The sequence below is a fragment of the Saimiri boliviensis genome, chromosome 1 (assembly GCF_048565385.1).
Source record: "Saimiri boliviensis isolate mSaiBol1 chromosome 1, mSaiBol1.pri, whole genome shotgun sequence".
NCBI classification, from domain to species: domain Eukaryota; kingdom Metazoa; phylum Chordata; class Mammalia; order Primates; family Cebidae; genus Saimiri; species Saimiri boliviensis.
The window spans coordinates 190,654,373-190,681,614 of NC_133449.1; the positions used below are offsets into that span (position 1 = coordinate 190,654,373).

The 27,242-nt window shown below is 39.8% G+C and overlaps 1 protein-coding gene across 5 annotated transcripts in view; it reads right to left on the minus strand.

Moving 5' to 3' along the window:
* Nucleotides 1–274: 274 nt before the first annotated feature.
* The window catches only part of TNFAIP8 (TNF alpha induced protein 8), a 125,657-nt gene continuing 98,689 nt past the window's right edge, over nucleotides 275–27,242 (minus strand). For all 5 annotated transcript variants that reach the window (XM_010339525.3, XM_074382288.1, XM_074382264.1 and 2 more), the window contains exon 2: nucleotides 275–1,795. In XM_010339525.3, the coding sequence (XP_010337827.1) occupies nucleotides 1,230–1,795 (566 nt within the window). In that variant the 3' untranslated portion in view covers nucleotides 275–1,229. The remainder of the gene's footprint in view (nucleotides 1,796–27,242) is intronic.

A 27,242-nucleotide genomic window follows, 5' to 3' on the forward strand; every position in this document is an offset into this window, starting at 1 on the left:
AGCCTAGGCAACAGAGCGAGACATTGTATCAAAAAAAAAAAAAAAAAAAATCATAGACACAGTGACAATGCAAATATTTACTGCTGGTGGCTGGGTCTGTCATTTCCTAGAGGACATAGCTGGCCAGCAGATTTTCATTTCTTTTTTACAAAATAAGCAAATGCCTACTTTATTATTTATACACAGAAAATTATATAGAAACATGCACACTGCTTGAAATGCAAATATTTTTTGGTTTACTCATCAAAGCAAAAAATAACAAAAACCTTATCAGTTAAATAAAAAAGTGACATTCTTTATTTATCAAACCTTCTTAAACACTGAAATGCACTCATTTTTATGCTCATCTTCTTTAGCAATGTCTTTTCTCCCCTTTGCCCCTCATTCCCCTACATTGTTTTAATGAGTTTATCTGTAAGATGAAGGTTGTTTTACCTTTCTTAATGCTACTTACTTTTTATTATCCCAATATCAAGACCAATCTAGATTTTTTGTCTCTTACATGTGAAATGGATGTAAAAATGGAGAATTCACTAGCACATTTTAAGATAACATAAAAGAAGCCCTAAGCAAGCATTTCAAGGCAATGATACACCATTACATTTTTGAAAAGCTTAAGTATCATTGGTACTTAAAAGTAGAACTCAATTCCAGAAGCGTATTCTTATATTGGACATTATTCATAATAGCTAATAGAGCTCATTTCCACAGTACCGATTTCAGATAAGCCATTTTCGTTTTAACAAAACACAAGCAGCCGTAGACATGAAAATTGGATTGTTTTAAAAGGGGCAATGATAGCAAGAGAAAGTTCCTGGCATTTTAAGAAAAGTACATCTACATAGCAAGAAATGAAAGTAAATCAAAATACATAACTTTGTACATGTTAGAAATATCCAATGTGCCACCAACACAACAACTGCCCTATAAAAAAGTGTTCGGGTCTGGAGCCATATCTATTTTTCTTTGTATAACTACATTTGCATTACCCAACCACACATCTCTCCCATGGTCTGTTACCCGTTAGGAAGCTTGTAACCAGAGTTTTTCGAGATATGCTTTTCTTCAAATAAAACAAGCTTTCAAATAAATCATTATGTCTGACAACCAAATTGGGCAAAGTCTTTCTGAAATACATGTAATGTTTAGAAAATTATTTTTTCCTTCATAAATCAGCAGTGCTCCATCTTCAAATAAATCATCATCAGTCACAGTCTTAACTCATGTGCTCATATGTTCTCTTCATCTAACATTTTGTTGATACCATCACATAGTTTTTGTAAGTGGGGTTTAAAATTCCCAAAAGGATTATACAAGGCAGCCAAAAATTCACAATCTGAAAAATGATCAAAGACATTATTAACCCGTCCATGTGACTTGGCGGTGAGGTGACGCTGAATGATTTGGTGTAGCATCTCTCTGCATTCATTTAACAGCTTGGATAACACATTCCGGTCAAAGGTATAATCCACCTGATGGAAACTGACCACGGTCATAGCAAGTTGATGAACTTTCTTCTTAAATTTCTCCATCAATGCTAGCTCATCTTGATTAAACTGATTATTCCTGTAAAGAATGGCCAGCTTGATGACTGTCTTGATGAGGTTCTTGATGATCTTCTCTGCCTCCTTCTTGTTTTGGGTGTACTCCCTGGTCACTCTGTAGAGCTCATCCAGCACCTCACTGCTTGTGTCGTCTATTAAGGTGGTGGCAATGGATTTGGACACCATTTTACCCAAGATCTTCTTCTGTGCCTGAACGGCCAGGTTTTTGGAATTAAAGACATCTGTGGCCACTAAAAAAAAAAAAAAAGGAGAAGAAAAGAATTAACAATCAGTAAACATCAGCAAGAGAAGTGAACTAAAAACAGATATTAGAGAGCACTGTTTTTCCTCGTTTTCCCACTATTTGTGGTTTGTCTTCCATTTACTGACATTAGTCTCTGTTCAGAAAAGAATTTTAGGCTGGGCACAGTGGCTCATCCCAGTAATCCCAACACTTTGGGAGGCTGAGGTGGGCGGATCACTTGAGGTCAGAAGTTTGAGACCAGCCTGGCCAACATGGGCGCAGTGGTACATGCCTATAATCCCAGCTACTTCGGAGGCTGAGGCAGAAGAATTGCTTGAACTCAGGAGGTGGAGGTTGCAGTGAGCTGAGATTGCTCCACTGCACTTTAGCTTGGGTGACACAGCGAGACTACTGCTTCAAAACAGAACAAAACAAAAATACAAAATCAGCTCTACACCTGTCATCTGGCAGCAGCAACCAGAAGTAACTTAAATTCATTTAAATGGAAGAATAAATAGTAAAGTCATAATATTGAATAAAATGGCAGATTCATGGAAGCAAATCAAAAGGAGAGCCTTGTTTTATAATGCAGTTGCAAAAAGTCAAATTTCTCAAGCACTGGCCAGCGCCCACCAATTTGCCTGTCCTAACCAGCCTGAATTTCAACCTACAGAAGTTGACTGTCAGAAAGAAGGACTAGGGCCGGGCATGGTGGCTCACACCTGTAATCCCAGCACTTTGAGGGGCCGAGACGGGTGGATCACGAGGTCAAGAGATCGAGACCATCATGGTCAACATGGTGAAACCCCGTCTCCACTAAAAATACAAAAAATTACCTGGGCATGGTAGCGCATGCCTGTAGTCCCAGCTACTCAGGAGGCTGAGGCAGGAGAATTGCCTGAACCCAGGAGGCGGAGGTTGCGGTGAGCCGAGATGGCGCCATTGCACTCCAGCCTGGGTAACAAAAGCGAAACTCCGTCTCAAAAAAAGAAAAAAAAGAGAAGAAAGAAGTACTCCTTGGAGAGCTCACTGTCACTTGCTATTTCTGATGAATGGTCATTGTTCACTTTACATTTTTATACATTTTGGAGAAATAACCTTTTTCGTCAGCTAATGAAATGTGCCACATGAGAAATATACTTTGAAAAAGATGTTGCTTAGAGTTTACTTTTGGAATTATAACTTCTGACAGATCTTTACAATATACATTATAATGGTTGTACGTATCATATAAAAGAGACACTATATATAATCTTCCTAGCCTAGAGCTGGTTAGTGAAAATGCTCAATAAATGTTTATTCTCCAAACCAAGTTTACATTTTATCTACCACTATTCCCCCCACTCCATGCATGCAGCAATCTTTTTTTGCTTTTTTTTTTTTTTTTTTTTTGAGACAGAATTTTGCTCTTGTTCCCCCAGGCTGGAGTCCAATAGCACGATCTTGGCTCACTGCAACCTCCACCTCCTGGATTCAAGTGATTCTCTTGCCTCAGCCTCCCGAGTAGCTGGGATTACAGGTGTGTATCACCATGCCCTGCTAATTTTGTATTTTTAGTAGAGATGAGGTTTCACCATGTTGGCCAGGCTGGTCTCGAACTCCTGACCTTGGGTGATCTGCCCACCTCAGCTTCCCAAAGTGCTGGGATTACAGGTATGATCCACTGTGTCTGGCCCATGTAGCAATCTTTAAGCTACTCCTCTACAACTGTGCTTTCTCCTGCTTCTCCAAAGGATTAAGAACTGCAATTCTTCGGGTGTCTACTCCATCTCTGAGTCAAGGGACAAGTGTTTTCTCCATATATGCCAGTGTTTAAGCCTAGTCCTGGGTGTTGGAAAGCAGTCATTTTGTAATGAAAAATAAAAAGCTTAAAAATACAGATACATACAAATGAGTCAAGGCATCAATGATAATATAAGATTATTTCTAGTTTGGATAGGCTAGTATCATTAGGAAGCAAAAAGGCAGCTGCTTCAAAATCCAGGCTGGGAGGACATATAAGAAGAGTGACTCCCTTAATGCAGAACTGCCATGTTGGATTTAACATTGGGGAAAGGCTGGTGTGGTGGCTCTCACCTACATAATCCCAGCACTTTGGCAGGCCAAGGTAGTGAGAGGATCGCTTATGCCCAGGAGTTTGAGACCAGCCTGGGCAACATAGCAAAACCCCATTGCGGCAAAAAACTACAAAAAAAAAAAAAAAAAAAAAATTAGCCAAGTGTGGTGGCATGCACCTGTAGTCCCAGTTACTAGGGAGGTGTAGGTGGGAGAATCATCGGAGCCTGGAAAGTTCAGCCCGCAGTGACCTGTGACTAAACCACTATACTCTAGCCTGGGCAACAGGGTGAGACCCTGTCTCAGAAAACAATTAAATTAAATTAAATTGAGAAAAAGAAGAACCAAATTAAATTTGAAAAATTCGGACCAAAGTAGTTCATAGTATATAGTATAGGTAGCTCAAAATGGTTCCTTATGACCCAAGTGTCATTTAAAAATACAGTGTCATACATCCTTTAAAAGAATGTCTCGATCGAATGAGAAAGGGTGTCTTCACAAATGTTGATATTTAAACTTCTGAAACATGAACTGAAACTGCAGAACTAAAATATATTTTGAAAAAGAGAAGGAAAGTGAAAATGTGTGAGAAACAGCCAACTTCATGTAGAAGTTTCCAAGTTCTTTTATGTTTTTATCGTTTAAGCAGAAGTCCGTTTCTATTTCTGTTCTTCAATGACTTGCAAACGAGTTTAAAAATTAAGTCACACTAAAGAATTTATGTCAAAAGAAATGGCACACATGTAGCTAACTGTATCATATTAAAACCACGGACCATCTTTCATCTCAGAACTCCTGATACAGACCTCAAAAAAAAATCAACTAACTTGATTTATATAGGGATGCCCAACCAATTTCAGCTGCACAGCAAATAACTAGGATTTCAGTAATACGTTCCATATAAAGTTGAAATGTTACTGTGTTTTTAATGTTTAAGAACATGGCATAGTCTACAAATATCTTACCTGGGATTTACTACAAGTCTATCAGTTGGACATACTTTATGTTGTGAAATACTGAAACCAGAGGGAGAGGTATTCATAGTATTTCTCCTTAATCCAAGGCTGGACTTTCAAGTTTGCACCTCTTCTCAGCTAAGTTTCTGATTAAATCTCAATGTCGCATTCAACTTCAAATATGGAAAACAAAAACTCTATCATACAGCACTTCAAATTCCTGCAAGAGATTGTGTAAAAGGCATATCTACTGCCAACTAAGCAAGATCATTCCCTGTTTACTGGTAATCAAGTATGAACCAAGATAGAGAAGTTGATCTCTGAGGCTTTCATATTTGTCTTAGAGGAACTTCAAATCCTGATCCAGAAACACAGCAGCTGTGTCACACTTTCCTTTTATCCTTTGTATTATTCCAGTGAAGTCATCTTTTTAAGTGAGGTTGAAGCTCTTTGTCCCCCTCCACCATCTGAAGTTCTTCTCCTCCTCCACCAAGAAGAACATGCATGAGTAGATTTATTTTCCAGCATTAGAGAAAGCTTTTCTGGAGCCAACTGGGGCTTGTGGCTGAGAGTCGCTGGCCAGGGATGTGTGGTCTGTGCTCATGAAGTATGTTTCTTTTTCTTGCAAATTAACTGCTGTTAGCCATTCCTGTTCAGGCTCATTTGTCACTTCCACACACTCTACCAGATCCCTTAAAGGTCTGTTGTATCTTACAGCTAGTCCTGGACCAAGTTTTTCTCCTTCAGTCTATCCTCACCCCTGTGTGATCTCATCCACTCCCACAGCTTCAGACACCACCCATGAGCCAATGACTCCCATAGTTATAAATCTGCCCTGACCTCCTTTCCGGACTCATTTTGTAAATGCATTCAAGATTTTTCTTTTCCTTGGCTATTGTGCAGGCATCTCAAATGTATCAAAACTGATCTCTGATTCTCTCCCGCCTTCCCACTAAGTGTTCCTCTGTCACTCTTTATGATCTCAATTAATAGCATCCCTTCCAACCTTTTGTTCAATCAAATCAGAGACCTGGGGATCTTCCACCATACCATTCTGTCTCTTACCCAGTCCATTATTAAGTTCTTTCCATTCCACCGTCCTCCCTCATTTCTCTGAGTTCTATCCATTTCCCTCCATCTCCATGGGCAGTTGCCTAGTCCAAATCCCTTTCCATCTCTTTTCACATACTAGCCAGAGTTTTAAAAAATGAAATTTGCAGATGGGGCCAGGTGCAGTAGCTCACACCTGTAATTACAGCACTTTAGGAGGATAAGGTGGGAGGATCACTTGAGTTCAAGAGTTAGAGGCCAGCTGGGGCAACATAGCAAGATCCTGCATCTACAAAAAACTTATAAAAGAATTAGCTGGGCATGTAAGTCCTATCTACTCAGGAGGCTGAGGTGGAAGGACTGTTTGAGCCCAGGAGTTCAAGGCTGCAGAGCTGCAGTCAGCTATAATGACGCCACTATACTCCAGCCTGGGTGAAAGAGCAAGACTCTGTCTCAAAAAAGAAAAGAAAAAAAAAGATGCTCCATTTAAGTTCTTTGCTAACTATCACACTTCCTTGTTCCTTAAATCCTCATCATTTGCCTACATTTTTATTGTCTGCCTCTCCCTACTAGGATTTAAACTCTGAGAGCAAAGATTCTGTAATATCATGTTCACTGTGTCATCTTGCAGGCCTAGAGAGTGCCCGGTACAGAAGCAGAAATCAATTTCCCCTATCTCATCCACATATACTTAAATACTTCTCTATGAAAACATGTTGGCCTATACAATGAGAGTTGTAAATACATTAGTGGGTGTTTTTGTTTGTTTGTATTAAAAGGTAGAGAAACAGTATTTGTTTCACCTCACTAAACATGTGGTTTTCTTCCAAGTGCACTCCAGAGTATAAATTTCTCTTACTGTCATCAACCAGTTCTTTTAAAAAGGAGAGATTCGTTGTGCACAATGAGGAAACATCCAAGGACAATAACGCAAATATTTAGAGTAAAAGCAAGGTGTAGTTCTGACTTGAACTGTAGTAGGAGATTAAACACAGGCCCACCTCTACTTCTGGCCGGAGCTATGTTTAAACATGTGCCAGAGGGAAAGACCTAAGGCATGCCCTGGGAAGTAACTAAAATGTAAACAAGAGATGCTCCCCAAGGAGAAAGTACTGAAAATATTCATTCAGTGATTTGCCTCTTAAGATGAATTCACTTGTGTTTGGAAACAGACATGTAAATTGTTCATTAATGAAAAATAATGTTGTATTTAAAAAAACATACAAAGCACTACCACCACATTAAAACTGTTTAAGATTGTTTTCTAGAAATAGGGTGTAAATGTTATTTTACATTACTTATATCTTACCTCCCTCCCTCTCTGTCTCTGTATCTCTTCCTTTGTCCATTTCAGCAACATTTACTATAAGGCAAACTGATATTTAGGGAATTCTGGCTTTAGCATCAAAATTATAGTTAGAAATAAATATGGTAAAAATAAAATACTGACCCAAATATACAAGAAAAATATGCTCAGAAGGAAAAAAAGAGAAAAGTCCTTTTTTTTTTGAGATGGAGACTCACTCTGTTGCCCAGGCTGGAGTGTAGTGGTGTGACCTCCACTCACTGCAACGTCTGCCTCCCAGGTTCAAGCAATCCTCCTGCCTCAGCTCCCCTCTAGTAGCTGGGATTACAGGCACACGTGACCATGCCTGGCTAATTTTTGTATTTTTTTAGTAGAGACAGGGTTTTACCATGTTGGCCAGGCCAGGCTGGTCTCGAACTCCTGACCTCAGGTGATCCACCCACCTCAGCCTCCCAAAGTGCTGGGATGACAGGTGTGAGCGAGCCACTGTGCCCGGCCAAGTCCTTTAATATTAATGAATAACTATAATTTTATGAAAATTAACGAAAATGCCTGTAACAACTCCAACTGAGAATTTTCTAATAAAGTACTCAAGTCATTTTCTTTACAGTCTTCCCAGTAAATACATAATTTCCCCCCTCAAATCTATTATACTTGGGACTCTTTAATGGTCATGGCAACAGATGTACATGCAAGTAAATTCTTGCCTAGTTGAAATTTGATCCAGGGGTCCAATGTTAGGAAGGACAGAAAAGAAAATAATTTGAAAAGCATGTCTAGCTGTTGTCTGTTAATCAAAGTTCTTTAAATGAATATATAAAAACCTTAGCTCTCTTGCATCTAAATAATTCTAAATCTAATGGGACTTAGTAAAAAGCCAGCTTTGGTGATAAGAAAGTAGCCAGAAAAAACCACGAACCCTGTCATGAGAAGTCAGCAGGCTAAGCACTGACCTCCCTACACTGAGATTTGGCAGTGCTTTGGAGAAAAGCAAGGGACACCCAGAGTGGCTGGTGATATGTCTGTGACAGCAGCTTCCATCCTCAAAATCAAACTAAAAAAATCAACAGCATAGAGAAGAAGTAACAGAAGGAAAGAGAGGGAGAAGGAAGGAAGGGAGAGAGAGAGGGAGGGAGGGAGGGAGGGAGGGAGGGAGGGAGGGAGGGAGGGAGGGATAGAGGGAGGGAGGGGGCACCAGTAGAAGCAATACAGATAGGAACTCTAAAGAAGGCTGCCCTGGAAGGGTCAGAATCAACAACCATGGCAGGAAGCTGGAGGCAATCTTATTATCCGGAGAAAGAAGACAAGTCCCAGCTACCTTAGTCCTAAAATTGGCCTTATGTCACACAGATGGAAGCTGCCACACAGAACATAGTCTTGGGAGAATCAATACATCTGTGGTCCTTAACCTGATACGGAATGCACATTTTGGAGTACAAGCACATCCCCCCAGTTGGTTAAGAACCAGTGATAGGCACCATCACAGTGGCAAGCTAAGTCTGTCTCATACTGCAGAAAAATACATGCTCACCTTACAAGGCAACATAGTAAAGAAGACATGTCAGATAAAATGGTGATTTTGAAATGCTCCTCCCCCCACCCCCTACCCCTCACAAAAACCCACTGGGTTCTTTTCAAGGAAGTATTAGGAATTGTCTAACATACTCTTCCAGATTCCCTTTATTGTCCTTCGCTTAGGTATTTTACAACTCTGTAAATTGTAGAAAACTCATAATATTGCAAATGGCTCTTGTACATACAGATACACATAAAATTTGTCTAGTGTAGTTACAATTGATTCTTGATTTTCCTGTTTGCCTGCTCTTAAGATTCTCCTTTGAACCAACTGTAAGAGCTTACTGGTTCCCTAATCAATTAATAAGTAAAATTCTCAATACATAGAATTTGTATTTATATGAGTCATGAGTTTATCCTCTTATAAAACATACCCTGTAACACATATTAGAATGTTTTTCACCAAAAACATTTTTTAAAAAAGATTGCAGTATGAACCTTTAATGTCCTAGGGTTATTTTTCTGGGCAACTTATTGCCCCAGTGTCCTAGAAAACTAGAGTATACTTATAAAAGTCCAAATACTCCATAGCTAATGGTTCCATGAACTGCCATACTGCTCAGGGATATTACTGGGACTTGGCTTCCTCATCTGTAAGATGAGAACAATGATCCCCACTTCTTGGAGTTGTTCCAAAGATAAACAGAAATGGACCATATAGATGTGTCTCACACAATCCCTGCCACAGAACAGCCTTCTTCATATGTTAAAGAACACAAGAAATTAAACTTCAAATACATTCTGATGCTCCTTAGTACAGAATCACATTCGGTCAAAATTCCTTCCTTCTGATAGTATCATGAACTGAGATGCAAAATGTCAGATGGTTGGGTGAAAACAGAGACCTCACATAGTTCAGTTAATAAGGTATTATATTTTCTCTTTCATAATGACATTTAAAATATATAACATACTAAACACTTTCTTTAGAAGGGAATTTCTCTTTTTTTAAGGTGCTTACTTTCTTGTTAGCAATAGATACAGTATTACGAGGACTCTGATAGTTCACATAAGGGTATTCTGCCTGGAGAAAACTGCCCTATCATGAACAGAATGACAGCCTACTATAAAACAACAAGAGGAAAAGCCTAGTCAACATCCATGAAAAGCTGTGCAAGAGCAGCAAGATGCAAAGGAAATGGGCCAAAAATAAAGCCAAAGTGAAAACCCACAGTTAAAGCCACAGTGGCTGACGAGATCACTTTAGAAGTCACAGCGCTCTCACACAGAGATTCCAAAGCCTTCCAGAGAACCAGAGATCGAACAGCAAGGCATGAAGCCAAGTAAGAACAGCATGGATGGAAACAAAAGGCTCAAAGTCAAGAGTCCCAGGTTGTAAACTTGGGCGCAATTTATTTTATTTTTCTTGAAACACAGTTTTCTCATCTTCTACGTTGGAGGTCATTTCAAGTTGGTGTAGCTTAAATGAGATGTAATGGCTTATAAATCTAAAACTACCCAGCAGTGTCCAAGACCATTTCTCCTTACATTCGCTATCTGTCAAATGTGTGGACAAGAAAAATTATGCCTTGAAGAAAACACAATGAAGCCTTATCCTGTGTGATCTCAGGCTTTAATTCTGGAATCTCTTCATCATGATTGTTCAACGGTGTGTCTTTTATTCCTGTGGCTTAGTTTTGTGATGATTTTGAAAATGTCATTTCCTGAGTTTCAACTCCTCTAATTTCATATTAGATCCCATCTTTGCTCTTTTTCTATCAATCTGCCTCAGGAATCATATGATGCCTTCTTTATGGCATGAAATCTGACAAAATATTCCTGCTGCTTCTAGGTTGGTCTGATACCAGAAATGGAAGAAAGTTTGGTGATGTCCATATAAAGCAGTATGGTTGAATCTCAAAAACTGTCAGTCTTAAAAATATTAGGATAGAGGTTATTGGGAAATGAATTTTGCGGTTACCCAAAGTTAGAGCCAGAGGTTTATATCTACAAGACTCATTGGTTGCCTTAGGCAATAATGATTACAGTGATGATAACAGTAAGTGATAATAATAACAGCAGTCACCATTTTTTGAATTTCTACAACATTATCCTTGGAACTGCCTAGAACTTGTGTTATCTTATTTATTTATTTGAGATGGAGTTTCACTCTTTCGCTGAGGCTGGAGTGAGGTAGTATAATCTCAGCTAACTGCAACCTCTACCCCACAAGTTCAACGATTCTCCTGCCTCAGCCTCCCAAGTAGTTGGGATTATAGGTGCATACTACCATGCCTGGATAATTTTTGTATTTTTAGTAGAGATGGGGTTTCGTGATGTTGGCCAGGCTGGTCTCAAACTCCCAACCTCAGATCAACCCTCCTTAGCCTCCCAAAGTTCTAGGATTACAGGTGTGAGCCACTATCTTATAGCAACCCTGGGAAAGAAGTTATTATTATACTCATTTTACAAATGAGGTGACTGAGCCCCAGAGAAATAAAGTTACTAGGTCAAGGTCATACAGTAAGTGGCAGAGACAAACTTGAACTCAGATGTGTTCAAGCTGTTACATTATAATACATGAATACATGAGAAAAGAAGCTGCTTCTTGAAAGTATGGAAAGATCTAATAATGTATGGCTAAGTGAAATAAGATAAAAGAAAGGGACCAGGTCCCCCTGCAGGGAAGAAACAGACCATAAGGAAGATCAACCCAACTGAGCTTGAAATAGTTTCCAGGGAAGAATCTGAGCAGTTTTTAAACATTTTAAAATGTAACCTAAGATGACAATATACTTACATTGTTCAAAAGTCAGAATGTAAATACACAGAGTGGAAAATAGAGAGTGTGCAGCCATCCACTGCAGTTCCGAACCTCAACCCTTGCCCTTGCTTCCAAGAGACAACTTAGATTTGTTTTTTTCCTCCCTGCATAACTAAGCAAATACATGAATAGATACTGAGCAATGCAAAGAAGTCTTGGAGTCTTGCAATTCTTAAGAAATGCAACTTTTAACTTACACAAAAATATAAACTGTGTATGTGTCCATAATTTCACATAAAACTATGACATAAAATGGTAAATGCTGGAGAAATATGGGCTATGACCTTCGTTCCCACACACACATTATCAGTAAGAGTCCTTCAATGAGTGGTGAGAAGGTAGCAAGTATGTAAGATAGGTCTTTATTTAATGGGAAAGCAAGTATTATGATTAGAGTAATCATATAATTTATCATCTAAATGGAATACCTTTGGAAACAGTGCTGTTAGTAATTACATTATGACAACAGATCTGTAACTGACCCAGAATGTAAGTGGTCAACCTATTTAAGACTAAATAAGAAAGGGTCAAAAGTAAGGATTTACCTAAATACGTAAAAGCTGAGCGATTTCTTGGGCACCACACAGGGCATTAGCTAGCTTCTCTTACAAATTATGTTAAAAAACCAAAAACCCTAATTCTTCAATAAGCTAAAGGAGTCTTATGGGGGAAAAATCATCTCTAGTTAAATAAGTTTGGGAAACAGTATACACAAAGGTCCCGTTTGGAGACGCACAAAATGCTTTGATACTAAAGGCTTTGAGGGTTAGTGCAATAAAGAAACATTTTAACTTTGTATACCCAAGTTTTGCAAATTAATTTCACAGAGGATCCAATAATAAATTTGTAGGATAAAGTCAATGAAAATAATTGGTTAATAAATTAACCAGAGTTCTTAGTATTCCTCTGGAATGAATTCACAATTATCAGATGCAAATAAAGGAGTACGAGACAAGCGATTGGGTAAACCCAGGCATTATGGTAATTGCAAGCACCAGCTCTAGAGTCAGACTTGGTCAGGAGCCTTGTTCTGCTACCGAGTGCCCATGTCCCTGGAGCAAATTATCTAATCTCTCTATGCCTCAGTCTCTTCATCTGCCATGAAAGTAATCCATATGAAGTGCTTAGAACAGCACCAGATAATTTACAAAGTAATTGGGTCAACTGATATAAGCAATTATTACTGTCATTATATTATCATCATTATTATGGTAGACACTGTCGACGTTCTGCTGGTATAGGATGCCACAGGTCTTGTACTCAGGTCTTGTGAAAGGAGTGAGGGGAAAAGAAAGAACATAAATCTGAAGACATGAATCAGTCAACAAAAACTTTCGTTGAGTGTTCATAATGTATCAGAGACAGTGGCGTCAAAGATAAATAACATTATCCCTCTTCTCCGTTCAGACTCCCAGGGACTGGTTTGGGGACAGATAAGTACACAGCTAGGCAGAATGCACCATAAACTGTGTAACAGGAACATGTAAAAATGCAAAGGTAGCAAAGTGAGGAAATACTAGTTTTTGCTGACATGGTGATGGAAGCTAGTTTTAAGGTTACACAAAAGGAGATTGACCTCAAAGAAAAAGAAGATTCTGGCTTATAGAAATAAATATGATTGTATTCCAGAGCCGATCTATGGAATTCCTACTGGCTAATTAGGAATTAAAATTTTTGTTCATCAGTGTACCTATATGTAGGAAACCCAAGAATGTATGTGTGTCCAATGGATTTTAGAAAAGATTGAAACATTATATATAGCTTAAGACCCAGGAAATACTACAAAAGTACTCTGTGTTTTTTTGTTTGTTTTTCTGAGACAGAGGCTTACTCTGTCATCCAGGCTGGAGGACAGTGGCATGATCTCGGCTCACTGCAACCTCCATCTCCCAGGTGACTTCAAGCAATTCTCCTGCCTCAGCCTCCGAGTAGTTAGGACTACAGGCGCCTGCCACCACACCTGGGTAATTTTTGTATTTTTAGTAGGGACAGGATTTCACCACATTGGCCACCCTGTCGCCTAGTGGAACTCCTGTGGCCAAAGTGTCACCATTATTGGAAGTATAACCAAGAAATCTTGGCTCGGACACTGGGACTGCTCACAGAAGTGGACCTTTTTACTATATCCTAAGAGAAGGAGACAGGGGAATGGCCTCTGTACTGTGGTTTAGTGTCTGTATTCCATTTTCTTTTTCTTTTTTTTTTTTTTTTTTTTTTTTTTGAGACAGGGTCTTGCTGTCACCCAGCTAGAGTGCAGTGGCACAATCATGGCTCACTGCAGCTCAACCTCCTGGGCTCAGGAAATCCTCCCACCTTAGCCTCCAGAGAAGCTGGAACTACAGGCACACCACCATGCTTGGTTAATTTCTTGTATTTTTTTTTTTTTTTGGTAGAGACAGGATTTCACCATGCTGCCTAGGTTGATGTCGAACCACTGAGCTCAAACAATCTGTCAGCCTTGGCCTCCCAGAGTGCTGGGATTACAGACATGAACCATGGCATCCTGCCAATACTTGGTTTTCAAGAGGGCTTTGGCAGGGAGAGGACAGATACAGCAGGTATCTGAGGCTGAATTCTTAGTGTCATGGGCCATTTACCACAGAAATGCCCGGAGGCCTCTTAGAAATGGCTAAACCAACTGAATCAGAATCTCCAGGACTGCAGTCTGACAGCCTGCATTTGTAAAAAGCACTCTACCTGATTCTGATATACAGTAAAGTTAGAACACGCCTGCTCTGTGCTATACTCCTAGAATGCTGTACTTAAAATTTTCAGACATACTCTGGTCATAAAGGCACGCTGTGAGTAGACTATGGATAGATTTAATTTCCTCTCAAGATTTTTTTTTTTCCACAGAAATACGGATGTCAGCTTGTGTAAGGAATCCATATAAAATGTTTTCAAAACAGAACTTATTAAACATTTTTTTAAATTTGATAATATATCCAAGAGAATAGAAAAATTAGCCCATTCTAGATAATACTTTGAACCAAAGTTTGAACAGGGTCTAACTCTACCACTAGGCTACAAAATGGATTTGAAGTAAAATTAAAATATCCTACAATTATTTACACAAAACTGAACTTAGTGAACTACACTTTGTCTTTTTTAATTAAATGAACGCTTCCTTATATTATGTTGAATTAGGATACATTTGTCTTTCGTAAAGACTTTTCAATTAAGCTGGATTTATTTACATATTTTCTTTAGGACATAAAACCTTTCCACTGTTGATATAATCCAATCATCTACCAGAATGTAGAGGAAAATCCTCTAAACAGCTCCGTGATTTTCTACACTTTTCCATCCCTAAATTCTCCCATCCTGCCAGAGGCCCTGACTCCTGATGAATATTCATATTCATGCAGGGCTTAGAAAACCAGTAACATTTTAAAATCCAGCACACTAGAGTGAAGTTTAGTTACTGAACCAGACCCACAGCTGGAATCAATGGTCAACACACCCTTTCTGGTTTCATCAGCTTGCTCCTGGCCACATAACAAAGACAACAAAACTTACAGTTGATTTTTGTGTAGCACTTACAGTTTGCTACAAGATATTTTCACTATAACACTTTCAAATGCATTTGTAGTTTGGTCCTGTTATTACTGAACCCTGGGGAATCCAGATAAGAAAAGAGAGGCTTAGAGTCAAATGACTTATCTAAGGGTGCATAAATAGTGGCAAAGCTGAGGGTCATTACTTTGTACTACAGCACGTAGCTAGCTGCTCTATCAGAAAAGTAAAATTAGGATAATGTTCATTGTTTTAAATTCCCTACCAAATGCCACCATGCTGCCCGCCAGCTGCAGATTCCCACTTCTTAGAGCCTGCCTGCTCACCCAGATAAAGCAACTCCTCGAACTAAAATGAAGGAGCAAAGGCCGGGCACAGTGCTCACACCTGTAATCCCAGCACTCTGGGAGGTCTAGGCGGGCAGATGACCTGAAGTCAGGAGTTTGAGACTAGCCTGGGCAACATGGAAGAACCTCATCTCTATCAAAAATACAAAAAAAATTACCCAGGTGTTGTGGTGTACAACTAAGGTCCCAGCTTCCCAAGAGGCTGGGGTGGGAGGATTGCTCAAGCCTGGGAGGTTGAGGCTGCAGTGAGCTCAGATCACAACACTGCAGTCTAGCCTGAGAGACAGATGAGAACCTGTCTAAAATAAAAATAAAAATAAAATTTTAAAAGGAGCATAAGCTGAGCACATCAGGGAACAAAAACTAAAAAAAAGCTACATATCTGCCTTCACCTTCCCCCTCCATCCCTGCCTGAAAGAGTGCTATTGAGCGTGTATAGCTCAATGTAAATGCCACCTCTTCCAAAAACTTTCCAAATCCAATGGCCAGAATAAATCTCTCCTTCTAACCTGCTTTCCTACCTTGCGAGAGTTAAGTTTCTCTCTTATCTATTTAGGATACCTGACAAGTAAGGTACAGGTACACACCTTTTCATCTCTGTATTCTTCAAAGGGCTTTGCACTTACCCTCCAGCTAGCGTGGGGTGAGCTAAACCCCATGCCCTCATCTGCCTCCATGGAACCCTTCCCTGTCTTTTACAGTAATTCATGATGGTATATCAGAAAATCAATTTGATGTCTTCTATCTAGAGCTTAACAAATGAATTTATTTGTACTCCATGAATAAACACACAACCCTAAATATGGATACAAATATCTTTTCTTTTGTTTTTAAAAGACAATGTCTCACTGTCACCCAGATTGGAGTGCAGTAGCGAGACCATAACTCACTGAAGCCTCAAACTCCTAGGCTCAAGGGATTCTCCATCTTAGCCTCCTGAGTAGCTAGGATTATAGGCGCACACCACCACACCAGGCTCTCTTTGTAGAGACAAGTTATCACTGTGTTGGCCAGGCTGGTCTCAAATACCTGGGCTCAAGTGATCCTCCTGTCTCAGCCTCCCAAAACCCTGGGATTACAGGCATGAAACACTGTGCTCAGCCACTTTTTGCTTTAAAAGGTAGGAACCTGTGTAAAAGAAATGCATTTTCATTTTTTTAATCTATTGCTTTTCTTCCCTGACCTTTGCCAAAACATACAGAATAACCAGCTACTTTTGTTTGGAGAAGTACCCATATTTAGTTAACTCAATCCTTACAGCAAATGTTCTAGAATCTTCCATGTAAATATCCCAAACCCATCTGTTCGAATATTTTGGGAGCAGTAACCTCTTGGCCTCAGCTTGAGCATCTCTCAAATATGCATCTTGGCACATCCTCTCAACATTCTTGTCACAATCCTTCCTCAATAACTGTATCCAAATATTGTTAGTCAAGCATTTTATAGCCATGTTAATGTCCGGAGGATATACCCAGTTAAAGGTAAGCAAAGAGTAAGATGGGATTTGCTAGGCCTTAATGTAAACTACCTCATTTTCAATATCAAGACACTCTGAAGCTCTGAAATTCTAGGAAAAAACCCTAGAGTTCAATAGAAGCAGTGTTGCTCACCACTAGCATGGCATTTATGTTCTCTGTGAAGTGGCTGTTACCCCTCTTTCTAACCTTTCCTCTCCACATTCTCAGGATCCCCATTTTATTTAGATCAGGATGGCTTTCAGGTGTAACATGGATACCACATTATCTGGCTCTAAGGATTGTATCTTAGGATTAGTGGTCCATGTTAGAAAATCGGGAAATTTAGCCTCAAAATGTGTGTGTCTGATTTTCTTTGAACAATCAGATCTGACCAAATAGGCCCACATCCACACATGACAACAATGGATTTGAGCTAAATTACGGCTGCCTCCTTTAGAAGAACCATCCTTTCTAGCTTACCACATCCCTCCTGGCCATCTACACATTTCTGTTCACTTCCTGGGTTCTGCAGGTACTTGGGTAGGTGATTACTGCCTTACAGAAATAAATGTGATTATATTTCAATGGAATAACTCCTACTGGGTAGTCAGGAATTAAACATCTTGCCCAGCAATGTACCTGTGTGTTGGAAACTGAGGGGCATGTGTGGATTCTATGGATTTGTGTAACAATTTAAACACTATATATAAAAAAAAATATATATATATATATAGACAGTGAGGTTCTAAGGAGGGTTTGCAGGGTGAAGTGGTGGGAAGGTTATAAGTGATCATGATTTGTTTTCATAACATTTGTTCATAGACTTCAGGAAGGCTAAAAGAAAAATGAAATGTGTGTATGGGAGGAAGAACTATCTTATTTTATTTAGGGTACCTGGGGGAGGCCTTTCTGAAAAGGTGACATTTGAGCAGAAGTGTGAAAAAATCGAAAGGAGCTGCCTTGAGCTAGTGAAATCTCCCACAGTCCCTCCCAAACAGCACCTTTCACATATCAGGAAGTCTTCATTGACCATCCCATTCAGAAGTGCTCTATTCTGTCTCTAACTGTTGTTGGAAACTGCTTACCATACTTTTGTTTCCATACTCCCTGAAAGTAAATCCTAGTGATGGTTACAATTTATTATTTATTCCTTGCGATAATAAATGCTCAATTAATCTTTAATATGTATCTGCTGGATTAAAAGCATTCTCAGGTTGTTTTGGGAGAGCAGAAAGACAGGGATGGGGGAGGGAATTAATACTGTTTTTTATAAAACACAACCAAAACAAGAGATTATAAATAAATAACATTTAATTATATGTCAAATACCCTCATATAAGAAATGAATATTCCAATGCAGTCCTTTTGAAAAAGTTGTTTTTTTTTTTTTTTTTCATTTTAATTTCAGTGTTCTTTGGGTGGAAAGTGTTTATTCTAAATGGGTCATTTCATAACTAAAGATAGGCATCCAAAAAATCACCTGATAAATTTGGAACTGGTAAAAACTACTGAATAACCCATACTCTGAAAAATAATAATGTTGTTTTTAGTATAAATGTTGCTTCAGGATAAAAAAAAAAACAAGGCATATTCTTTAGGTCTAAGTCATAGGAAAAAGGCACAAACTTTACCCTTTCTTTGCTAGTTTGCTAAGAAAGAAAAAAAGCTGAAGATTAAGTAAGGACATAATCCTTACTTTAAGATCCTAAATTTTACATTCTGCCATTATTAAAATTGGCAAAATTAAAATTATATTTAAATTTTAATATAATAGAGCCTCCCAAAAGTTATAAAGACAAATTGTTTTGTTAAAATAATTAAAATCCTTTGATGTTGATGATATACTTGCTATATTAAACTCATTTTTCTTTTTCTTTTTTTTTTTATTGCATTTTAGGTTTTGGGGTACATGTGATGAACATGCAAGATTGTTGCATAGGTACACACTTGGCAGTGTGGTTTGCTGCCTTCAGTCCCCTCACCTGTATCTGTCATTTCTCCCCATGCTATCTCTTCCCACCTCCCCACCCCCTCCCCCATTTCCCCCCAACGGACCCCAGTGTGTAGTGCTCCCCTCCCTGTGTCCATGTGTTCTCATTGTTCAACACCCACCTATGAGTGAGAATATACGGTGTTTGATTTTCTGCTCTTGTGTCAGTTTGCTGAGAATGATGCTTTCCAGGTTCATCCATGTCCCTACAAAGGACGTGAACTCATCGTTTTTGATGGCTGCGTAATATTCCATGGTGTATATGTACCACATTTTCCCTATCCAGTCTATCATCGTTGGGCATTTGGGTTGGTTCCAGGTCTTTGCTATTGTAAACAGTGCTGCAATGAACATTCGTGTGCACGTGTCCTTGTAGTAGAATGATTTATAATCCTTTAGATATATACCCAGTAATGGGATTGCTGGGTCAAATGGGATTTCTATTTTTAGGTCCTTGAGGAATCGCCACACTGTCTTCCACAATGGTTGAATTAATTTACATTCCCACCAACAGTGTAAAAGTGTTCCTATTTCTCCACATCCTCTCCAGCATCTGTTGTTTCCCGATTTTTTAATGATCGCCATTCTAATTGGTGTGAGATGGTATCTCAATGGGGTTTTGATTTGCATTTCTCTGATGACCAGTGATGATGAGCATTTTTTCATATGTTTGTTGGCCTCCTGTATGTCTTCTTTTGTAAAGTATCTGTTCATATCCTTCGCCCATTTTTGAATAGGCTTGTTTGTTTTTTTCTTGTAGATCTGCTTTAGTTCTTTGTAAATTCTGGATATCAGCCCCTTGTCAGATGAGTAGGCTTCAAAAATTTTTTCCCATTCTGTTGGTTGCCGATTCACTCTACTGACTGTTTCCTTTGCCGTGCAGAAGCTGTGGAGTTTGATTAGGTCCCATTTGTCTATTTTGGCTTTTGTTGCCATTGCTTTTGGCGTTTTGGTCATGAAGTCCTTGCCTACGCCTATGTCCTGAACGGTTTTACCTAGATTTTCTTCTAAGGTTTTTATGGTATTAGGTCTGATGTTTAAGTCTTTAATCCATCTGGAGTTAATTTTGGTGTAAGGTGTCAGGAAGGGGTCCTGTTTCTGCTTTCTGCACATGGCTAGCCAGTTTTCCCAACACCATTTATTAAACAGGGAGTCCTTTCCCCATTGCTTGTTTTTGTGAGGTTTGTCGAAGATCAGATGGTTGTGGGTATGTTGTATTTCCTCTGAGACCTCTGTTCTGTTCCATTGGCCTATATCTCTGTTTTGGTACCAGTACCATGCTGTTTTGATTACTGTAGCCTTGTAGTATAGTTTGAAGTCCGGTAGTGTGATGCCTCCTGCTTTGTTCTTTTTGCTTAGAATTGACTTGGCTATGCGGGCTCTCTTTTGGTTCCATATGAAGTTTAAGGTGTTTTTTTCCAGTTCTGTGAAGAAGGTCATTGGTAGCTTGATGGGAAGAGCATTGAATCTGTAAATTACTTTGGGCAGTATGGCCATTTTCACGATGTTGATTCTTCCTAACCATGAACATGGAATGTTTCTCCATCTGTTTGTATCCTCTCTTATTTCATTGAGCAATGGCTTGTAGTTCTCCTTGAAGAGGTCCTTTACGTTCCTTGTTAGTTGTATTCCTAGGTACTTTATTCTCTTTGTAGCAATTGTGAATGGCAGTTCGTTCTTGATTTGGCTCTCTTGAAGTCTATTACTGGTGTATAGGAATGCTTGCGATTTTTGCACGTTGATTTTGTATCCTGAGACTTTGCTGAAGTTGTTTATCAGTTTCAGGAGATTTTGGGCTGAGATGATGGGGTCTTCCAGATATACAATCATGTCATCTGCAAATAGAGACAATTTGATTTCCTCCTTTCCAATTTGGATACCCTTTATTTCTTTTTCTTGCCTGATTGCTCTGGCTAGAACTTCCAGTACTATATTGAATAGGAGTGGTGAGAGAGGACACCCTTGTCTAGTGCCAGATTTCAAAGGGAATGCTTCCAGTTTTTGCCCATTCAGTATGATATTGGCTGTTGGTTTGTCGTAAATAGCTTTTATTGCTTTGAGATACGTTCTGTCAATACCTAGTTTATTGAGGGTTTTTAGCATAAAGGGTTGTTGAATTTTGTCAAAAGCCTTCTCTGCATCAATTGAGATAATCATGTGGTTTTTGTCTTTGGTTCTGTTTATGTGCTGAATTACGTTTATGGACTTGCGTATGTTGAACCAGCCTTGCATCCCCGGGATGAATCCTACTTGATCATGGTGGATGAGCTTTTTGATATGCTGTTGCAATCGGTTTGCCAGTATTTTATTGAAGATTTTTGCATCTATGTTCATCATGGATATTGGCCTGAAATTTTCTTTTCTTGTTGAGTCTCTGCCGGGTTTTGGTATCAGGATGATGTTGGTCTCATAAAATGATTTGGGAAGGATTCCCTCTTTTTGGATTGTCTGGAATAGTTTCAGAAGGAATGGTATCAGCTCCTCTTTGTATGTCTGGTAGAATTCGGCTGTGAACCCATCTGGACCCGGGCTTTTTTTGGGTGGTAGGCTCTTTATTGCTGCCTCGACTTCAGACCATGTTATTGGTCTATTCAGGGTTTCGGCTTCTTCCAGGTTTAGGCTTGGGAGGATGCAGGTGTCCAGGAATTTATCCATTTCTTCCAGGTTTACTAGTTTATGTGCATAGAGTTGTTTGTAATAATCTCTGATGATGGTTTGGATTTCTGTGGAATCTGTGGTGATATCCCCTTTATCGTTTTTTATTGCATCAATTTGTTTATTCTCTCTTTTCTTTTTTATTAATCTGGCTAGTGGTCTGTCTATTTTGTTGATCTTTTTAAAGAACCAGCTCCTGGATTTATTGATTTTTTGAAGAGTTTTTTGTGTCTCTATTTCCTTCAGTTCTGCTCTGATCTTAGTTATTTCCTGTCTTCTGCTAGGTTTTGAGTTTTTTTTATCTTGCTCCTCTAGCTCTTTCAATTTTGATGATAGGGTGTCAATTTTAGATCTCTCCTTTCTTCTCATGTGGGCACTCATTGCTATATATTTTCCTCTAGAGACTGCTTTAAATGTGTCCCAGAGATTCTGGTATGTTGTGTCTTCATTCTCGTTGGTTTCAAAGAACATCTTTATTTCTGCCTTCATTTCATTGTTTATCCAGTCAACATTCAAGAGCAAGTTGTTCAGTTTCCATGAAGCTGTGTGGTTCTGAGTTAGTTTCTGCATTCTGAGTTCTAACTCGATTGCACTGTGGTCTGAGAGACTGTTTGTTATGATTTCTGTTCTTTTGCATTTGCTGAGGAGTGATTTATTGCCAATTATGTGGTCAATTTTAGAGTAGGTGTAATGTGGTGCTGAGAAGAATGTATATTCTGTGGATTTGGGGTGGAGAGTTCTGTAAATGTCTATTAGGTTTGCTTGTTCCAGGTCTGTATTCAGGTCCTGGATATCCTTGTTGATTTTCTGCCTGGATGATCTGTCTAATATTGACAATGGGGTGTTAAAAGTCTCCCACTATTATTGTGTGGGAGTCTAAGTCTCTTTGTAAGTCATTAAGAACTTGCCTTATGTATCTGGGTGCTCCTGTATTGGGTGCGTATATATTTAGGATCGTTAGCTCTTCTTGTTGCAGTGATCCTTTTACCATTATGTAATGTCCTTCTTTGTCTCTTTTGATCTTTGTTGCTTTAAAGTCTATTTTATCAGAGATGAGAATTGCAACTCCTGCCTTTTTTTGCTCTCCATTTGCTTGGTAGATCTTCCTCCACCCCTTTATTTTGAGCCTTTGTGTATCCTTGCATGTAAGATGGGTTTCCTGGATACAGCACACTGATGGGTTTTGGCTTTTTATCCAATTTGCCAGTCTGTGTCTTTTGATTGGGGCATTTAGTCCATTGACATTTAGGGATAGTATTGTTATGTGTGAATTTGATACTGTCATTTTGATGCTACCTGGCTGTTTTGTTGGTTAGTTGATGCAGATTCTTGATTGTGTTGATGCTCTTTTACCATTTGGTGTGTTTTTGGAGTGGCTGGTACTGGTTGTTCCTTTATATGTGTAGAGCCTCTTTCAGGAGTTCTTGTAGAGCAGGTTTGGTGGTGATGAAATCTCTGAGTGCTTGCTTGTTCACAAAGGATTTTATTTTTCCTTCACTTATGAAGCTTAGTTTGGCTGGATAGGAGATTCTGGGTTGAAAGTTCTTTTCTTTAAGGATGTTGAATATTGGCCCCCAATCTCTTCTGGCTTGTAGGGTTTCTGCTGAGAGATCTGCTGTGAGTCTAATGGGCTTCCCTTTGTGGGTAACCCGACCTTTCTCTCTGGCTGCCCTTAGCATTTTCTCTTTCATTTCAACCCTGGTGAATCTGATGATTATGTGCCTTGGGGTTGCTCTTCTTGAGGAATATCTTTGTGGTGTTCTCTGTATTTCCTGGATTTGAATATTGGTCTGCCTTGCTAGGTTGGGGAAGTTTTCCTGGATAATATCCTGAAGAGTATTTTCCAGCTTGGATTCATTCTCTTCATCACATTCAGGTACACCTATCAGACGTAGATTAGGTCTTTTCACATAGTCCCACATTTCTTGAAGATTTTGTTCATTCCTTTTTGTGCTTTTTTCTCTGTTCTTGCCTTCTCTTTTTATTTCATTGAGTTGATCTTCGACCTCTGATATCCTTTCTTCTGCTTGGTCAATTCAGCTGTTGAAGCTTGTGCATGCTTCACGAAGTTCTCGTGTTGCGTTTTTCAGCTCCATCAATTCACTTATATTCCTCTCTATGCTGTCCATTCTCGTCAGCAGTTCGTCCAATCTTTTTTCAAGGTTCCTCTTTTCTTTGCGTTGGGTTAGAACATGGTCTTTTAGCTCATTGTAGTTTCTTACTACCCACCTTCTGAAGTCTGATTCTGTCATTTCATCACCCTCCTTCTCCATCTGGTCTGGTTCCCTTGCTGGTGAGGAGTTGTGATCCCTTTTAGGAGGAGAGGTGTTCTGGTTTCGGGAGTTTTCATCCTTTTTGCGCTGGTTTCTTCCCATTTTTGTGGGTTTATCCACCTGTTGTCTGTCTCTGTCCCAGGGAGTTGGAGCTTTATGAGTTTCCCTTGCACTACTGCCTTTTTTGATTTTTCTTTCAGGTCTGACCCGCCCAGCTAGCAGCAGGCCTAGCCACTGTCTGCCCGCAGGGGCTTTGCTGAGCTGCTGTGGGCTCCGCCCAGCTGCCCTGAACTCTTCCCTGTAGTCCTTTTTATATGGGCGTAGTTAGAACTGTCTCGGCAATGGTGGCCCCACCTCTGTTATGGTGGACTCTCTCTGTTGTGGCAGGTTGCCTCGGCAACGGCGGGTTGCCTCGGCAATGGTAGCCTGCCTCTGTAGTGGTGGAGAGTCTCAGTAATGGCGGAAGCCCCTCCCCCACGGAGCCGGACTGTCCTGGTTCAGCTGTGCTTGGTTTGGAGGGCTCAACCCAGAGGGTTTCCAATTACTGTTTTTGTTTTCGTTGTTGTTGGGGGTGGAGGGGTGGGACCAACCGAGCCTGATCACCTGGCTCCCTGACTCAGAGTCTTTTCTTTTAAGTTGAAGGACCCTGCGTTCGGGTCGCCTGCTGAAAAGGCGCTGGGATCTCCCGTGCTGCGACTCACGGAGTCGGCTCGAACTGTGGCGCCGGCTCCTGGCGGATTTTTTGCCTAGGAATCTCCTGGCCTGACTCGGTATTTCAGATGAATGGGCAACTCTGCCGTCTCAGGGCTCTGCTCGCCAGCTAAGAGGGCTCCCAGACCAGTGGCTTTTGTACGGAGAACCGCAGCAACAGGGAGTGGTCACAGCAGCCGTGCGGGCAGAATCAGCCCCACAGGGGCCAAAACAGCCGCACCGGCTGGGACCGCGACGCTGGCGACCCCTCTGCCTGGGTATCTCCTGGTCTGTGGGCAATAAGAGTTCGTCTGGAAATGTGGCGTCCACTCACCCTCTGCACCTTCACTGGGAGCTGAAGTCCTGAGCTGTTCTTAGGCGGCCATCTTCCCAGCATCCCCCCTAAACTCATTTTTCACTTGGAGAAAATAACTAAAAAGATCATTATAGTCATTCCCTGTAAGAAATGAAAAACGTTTCCCAAAATATACTAACTTGCCATCTTGGAGATGAATTACTTCCCTAATGGTTGGTATCTGGGTAAAATAAACTTTGGCAAGTAACATAACACAACCAATCAATTTTATAAGTAGTTGCAAAATGAAATAAATCTCTTCCCTAAAATACTTGAGCAGCCCCCACCTTTTGTAGCTTTGTCTTTTCACCCACTCACTCATTACTCTGGGAGAAAGGCCACCATTCCACCTCTCACCATTTCTATCATCGGTCCTATTTTAAGAGATGGAAGAAGCCATGGAGACCACAGGAAGAAAAATAGAGGCCCAGAGGTTAATGCAGGGGTTACAACATGACCCCCATTAATTTCCAATCACTTGCTCCCCTGTGGAAAGGTGCTTTATGTTGGGATTATCAAAAGCAGCAAATAGCAATTCCTCCATCTGAAACAAAGCTTACAAACTTTTGGCAGGCAGCATGTTTTGCCTGGGCCCCCATAGCGTTTTTTTCTCATTAAGATAAAATTCATATCACATAAAATTCACTACAGTAACCATTTAAAAAGTCTATACAGTTCAGTGGTTTTTATTATATTCACAATGTTGTGCAAATATTATGACTAACTCTAGGATGTGCCCATCACCCCCAAAATGGGAAAATGGGCCACCAAAATGTTCTAAGTTTTATTTCTGTAATTAGCAAAAAAGAAAAGAAAAGAAAAACTTGTAGAAATTGGGAACTTCCAATGGAAGTTCACATTTCTGCTTCTCAGAAAAAAATCTGACCTACTGGCAATACTGAGGGAGGAGAATGGGAAGAGTCTCACTCTTCGTCCAGGCTAAAGTGCAGTGGCATGAGGTCTGCTCACTGCAACCTCTGCCTCCCAGGTTCAAGCGATTCTCCTGCCTCAGACTTCCCAATAGCTGGGATTACAGGTGCGTCACCATGCCTGGCTAATTTTTGTATTTTTTAGTATTAACCAGGCTGGTCTTGAACTCCTGACCACAGGTGATCTTTCTGCCTTGGCCTCCCAAAGTGCTGGGATTTCAGGTATGGGCCATAGCACCCGGCCACTAACATAACTTTAAAAAAATATGCTAAGATACAATTTATGATGGTCAACTTGTATTTTTATGGAATGTGGGCTAATTTTTCTGAAAGATTAGAGCCTTTATAAAATCTGCACACATAGTGGTGTCCATTTTACAAAAGTAGGAAATCATTTTACTTAGTCAAATGATTAGCAAGGTTTATCTTTGTTCTTAAAAAATATATTATTGGCCGGGCGCGGTGGCTCAAGCCTGTAATCCCAGTACTTTGGGAGGCCGAGGCGGGTGGATCATGAGGTCGAGAGATTGCGACCATCCTGGTCAACATGGTGAAACCCCGTCTCTATTAAAAATACAAAAAAGTAGCTGGGCATGGTGGCGCATGCCTGTAATCCCAGCTACTCAGGAGGCTGAGACAGGAGAATTGCCTAAACCCAGGAGGCGGAGGTTGTGGTGAGCAGAGCACTCCAGCCTGGGTAACAAGAGTGAAACTCTGTCTCAAAAAAAAAAATACATATATATATATTATTCATCATATCTACCAGTTATTTTACATTAAATTCTTATAAATAATAAAAACTCTAAAACATCATTTCTATGGAGAAATTTTATTGAAATTTTCTTCTTGATATGATTTCTAGTATTCTTTTTTTTGAGACAGGGTCTCACTCTGTTGCCTAGGACAGAGTGCAATGGCACAATCTCAGCTCACTGCAACCTCTGTCTCCCAGGTTTAGGTGACCCAATGCAGCTTTCTGAGTAGCTAGTACTACAGGTGTACCACCACGGTTGGCTAATTTTTTTAAAAAAATTTTTGTGGAGATGGAGTTTTGCCATTGTTGCCCCGGTTGGTCTCAAACTCCTAGACTTACATAATCTGTCTACCTCAACCTCCCAAAGTGTTGGGATTACAGGCGTGAGCCACCACACCCAGCCAATTTCTCATATTCTCACTGCTACAAAAGGCAGAAAGTATCTTGGGGAAAAAATATTGAATTTATCTCTCAATGTTAGACAACGTATATTATAAAAAGTACATGCTTAGAGAAAAAAAAATGAATCAAATCTTTTGAATGTGTAATTTGATTCAGTTTCCAAACCTGAAAATTAAATCTACCCTAACTGAAGAATTTCCTCTTGAACTAGTATCCTGTTCATTGTTTAATTTATTCCACCCAGTCTAGTAGTTATGCTTTGATAAGAATGGTGAGGGCAGTTAATGGACTTGCCAGAAAGGAAGGTCTTTTTCTATCACATTTTCAGCATTCATCTTTAATGGTTTTTGTTGGTTTGGGAATGAAGGAAACAGATGCTA